General features: G+C 37.7%; 1 protein-coding gene across 1 annotated transcript; it reads right to left on the reverse strand.

The window, feature by feature from the left end:
* Positions 1-1,480: 1,480 nt before the first annotated feature.
* On the reverse strand, positions 1,481-2,431 carry LOC109693779 (olfactory receptor 2AG2-like). The gene has a single exon (XM_074066963.1). The coding sequence runs from the start codon at positions 2,429-2,431 to the stop codon at positions 1,481-1,483; it is 951 nt and encodes a 316-aa protein (XP_073923064.1).
* Positions 2,432-3,941: the final 1,510 nt, after the last annotated feature.

Consider the following 3,941-nt stretch of genomic DNA (forward strand, 5'->3'; position numbering starts at 1 on the left):
CTAAAAGAAAATAATAATCTTAAATTTCTTGAAGGCACTTTACTATTCATCCACATGAGTCACTACATGTTAACACATTTTATCAGGTTTGAGCTAAATACCTGATATTTGCTACCTTATAAAAACTACCCAACACCATCATGAGATCACACTTCTAATTATCACCATTTTTAAAAGATGAGCAAATTGAAGTACAGAGAAAATGTACTTTAGTATCCAAAAATGCACAAATGACAAAGAGGGGACAGGGATCCAAACTCAGGGACTCTGGTCTCTTCCTGTTTTGTAAATATTGTAAAATATTCCATCATAACACATCTTTAATTTTAAAAAGTTTAATTGTCACTATGATTTAATTGTTTTTATAAATAATTTGGCTTATTTGCTTTAGCTATTACATTATGGCTTAGTTTTAAAGATTAAGCAATTTAGGTTACTTCAGTAAAGAAAATAAGGAATTTCTGAGTTCTCACCAAGCACAGCTGTCAATAGTAACGAAATCTACTTAAGACAAGATACTCTGAAGATTATTCACTTGACAAATTTTATTATAAATTTTTTCACACAAATAAATATTATAAAATGGGGCATATTCAAGCTAGCCAGAAAGTGAGTTATAGGCTTTATACATCCTTTCCTGTGGACAAAGATATATGCACGTGCACATCTCAAGAGTGTGAAGTCCTTGCAATTGATTTGATATTTCAAAACCACTTGTGCAGCTACATTTTTTAAAAGAATCAAACAACATACACATTAGATTTCTGTTATTGTATTTCTCCTCCTCTGTTTAGGCTTGAGTAATTTCAATTCTATTTTATTCTTTCTTTGTTTTATTTTTAATATTGTACATTGCAAAATTCCCATTTAGAAAAGACTGAAAGAATCCAACTAGAATTGCTAGACTCCCTTTCCTTAGCTCTTTTTACTAGATCAGCACAGGTCTTGTCATTATTTGCCTAGCAGAGTTATTTCTCCATAAATATAGAGTGCACGTGCAATCACGTATCTATTATTCTTCCACCCAAACTGCTACTTTTTAATAAGAATTCCAATACATATTTTGATGATCCTTACTGTTATTAATGATTTTAAGAATCCAATTCTATGGGAGCATTCCTCTGGGGCACAGAGGCTATGAGAGTGGACTGAGTATAAAACCACTACAATTTCTCCCTGCTATACGATGTTGAAATGGTAAATTAATCTCTTAGCAAGTCTACTTAGTAAGTGTCCAGATGATACCATCGCAGAGTGAGCTAAGGCATCTGTTTTAGCTTTTCTTTTCCTAGTCCCTTCTTAACATAGGGTTTCCAAAGCCAGGGCAATAGGTATCAAGTGAATTCATACCAGTAGCTATGCAGAACAGTAGAAAATAATGAAATAAAGTAGTGTATGTATCATCTCAGAGAGAATATATTTAAGAAGAATAGATCAGTGTAGCAATTTGACTGACAGAAGAAATAGTGAGAGGCAAGTCCTAAACAGTGGGATGTCCTGGCCACATGTACTTCCCCAGTACCCTCCTCAGGGCCCCCATGACTTCCTTGTTCCTCAGGCTGTAAATGAGGGGATTTAGGGCTGGGGTGACAATTGTGTAGAAAACAGAGATGATATTGTCCTGTTTGGGATTGTGGAAGGAACTGGGCAGGACATACATGAATGTGGCTGCCCCATAAAACATCCCAACCACAGTTAGGTGAGAAAAGCAGGTGAAAAGGGCTTTCTTCTTTCCCTCATCTGAGTGCATGTGAAACACAGTGAAGAGAATTCGTGTGTAAGAGGTAACAATGGCAGAAAGAGGTAGCAATAGGAAAGTCACACCTGTTACATACACAAAGAGTTCATATCTGGATGTGTCTTCACAGGCCAACTTCAACAGAGGGGGGATCTCGCAGAGCAAGTGCCTGATTTCCCAGGACATGCAGAAAGTGAAGTGCATGGTATACACAGTATGCCCTAGAGCTGTCAGAGATGCCAAGAACCATGATGTGGTCACCATGAGCCAGCAGACCCTGGGCCTCATGTAGATCATGTAGTTCAGAGGATGACAAATGGCCACATACCTGTCATAGGCCATGATGGCCAGAAGGAGGTCCTCTGAGCTACCCATTGCAAGGGCCAAGAACATCTGAAGGGCACAACCTCCAAATGAGATGGTGTTTTCTCTATGCAGAAAATCTATGATGGCCTTGGGGGTGACAACTGATGTGAAGAGGAGGTCAACAAGAGACAGCTGCCTGAGCAGGAGGTACATGGGCACATGGAGCCGGACATCCATTGTGATGACCAGGAGAAGCAGTCCATTGCTGGTCAAAGCCAACATGTACAGGACAGTGATTGTGGCACAGAGTAGCTCAGGAGACCCACTGCCATTCATAATCCCCACCAAGATGAAGCCACTTCCTAAAGTGGAGTTCCAGAGCTCCATTCTGTGTGGTTTCTTTAGTTGTCTAGAACCAGAAGACTTCTAGTGGAAGTGTTTCTAAAAGGTTTCAACCTTTTTCTGAATTGTGACATGCGGTGTGACCAAAAGGAATACTATGAAATATCTTTTCTTCCTCTAAGTTTCACCCTGCTTTATAAATTCATGATTTTTTGACCAAATTATGATGAGTCATCAGTTAAATATATAGCAGACATGTTAGAAATTGGTAATAATTAAGAATTTCCTTTATGTAAAACATCAAAATGAATAAGCCAAGGAAAACATCTTTATAGAGAGAGGAAAGTATCTCTCTCTTCATAATAAAAAAGTACACTGGGCACCGATTTTAAATATGGTTACTTTTATACTTAAAATCAACATGGAGTTATAATTCATTTTTAAAGTTTATTCATAAAAATTTTTGTCACTTTCTTCCTTGACTTAATATGTTCCCTACTTTCTGGTCTCAGTGTTGTCGATAGCTTCCTCAATAGAGGACTCTGGGTTCTTGCACCACGTGATCTCTTCTAGTCTTCAACTATTCTCCTCTCTTTGATGGGCTCACTGATAGTCTGTTGGAAGGAAAAATAATCCTGTTCTGGGTTGGGGTATAAAAAAAAGAAAGGAAGAATAACATGGTCAAGGTCGTGACAGTGAAACACAACACAAGGATGTCCTCCTGCAGTTTCACCAGAGAACTCTGGACAAGATGCCAGCTAGAAAAATACATTTCAAAATAATGTTTCATCATTTGTTGGGGTCTGAGCTCTTTCCTTTGTTTCATGAAGCCAAAACTATAGATCTAACCTGAGAAAAATTGAATGGATGTCCTTCTATACCTTTTGACAAGAAAAAGACATGTTCAAGACCAATTATGGGCACTGTTTCTGGTAAATATGAACCTTACACCATCTCATATTGATTGAATAAAATGAATGAATAGAGGAACTAAAGGGAGGAAAAAATTGGCTTAGCACATTCCTCCAGGCTTCTATGCTAAGATTTGGACAAAGTTTTAAATAGGAGAAATAAAGGGCTTTGATAAAGTAGTATAAATAAGACTCTGTATTCTTCCTACCTGCCACCTCCCTCTTGCTTTCCCTCCATTTATACTGACTAACCTCCCCTCTATGGCCTTCTAAAGAGAAATGCCAGGCAACAACACATAGAGAGAACCCTTACTAGAAAACCACACTGGGAGGTGATCAGGGGCATTTCTCAAGATAAGAAATTTAGAGGTTAATAAACCAGTATAGTGTACTTTACTGAAATGGTCTATCAATTAACAGAATAAAGCTAAAATTTTAGGAAAATATTTATATTTTTCTTTGTGTTATTCCTCACTATACTAAATATTTAATGAACTTCAACAGGCCTTTTTTATTTGTGGGATTTAAGACAGGGTCTTATTATGTAGACCAGGCTAGTCTCAAACTCTCCATCCTCCTACCTCAGCCTCCTGAGTGCTGGATTTGCAGGTATATACCAATAGGCCCAGCTTCAATAGGCTATT

This window comes from Castor canadensis, chromosome 1 (assembly GCF_047511655.1).
Source record: "Castor canadensis chromosome 1, mCasCan1.hap1v2, whole genome shotgun sequence".
Classification (NCBI taxonomy): Eukaryota; Metazoa; Chordata; class Mammalia; order Rodentia; family Castoridae; genus Castor; species Castor canadensis.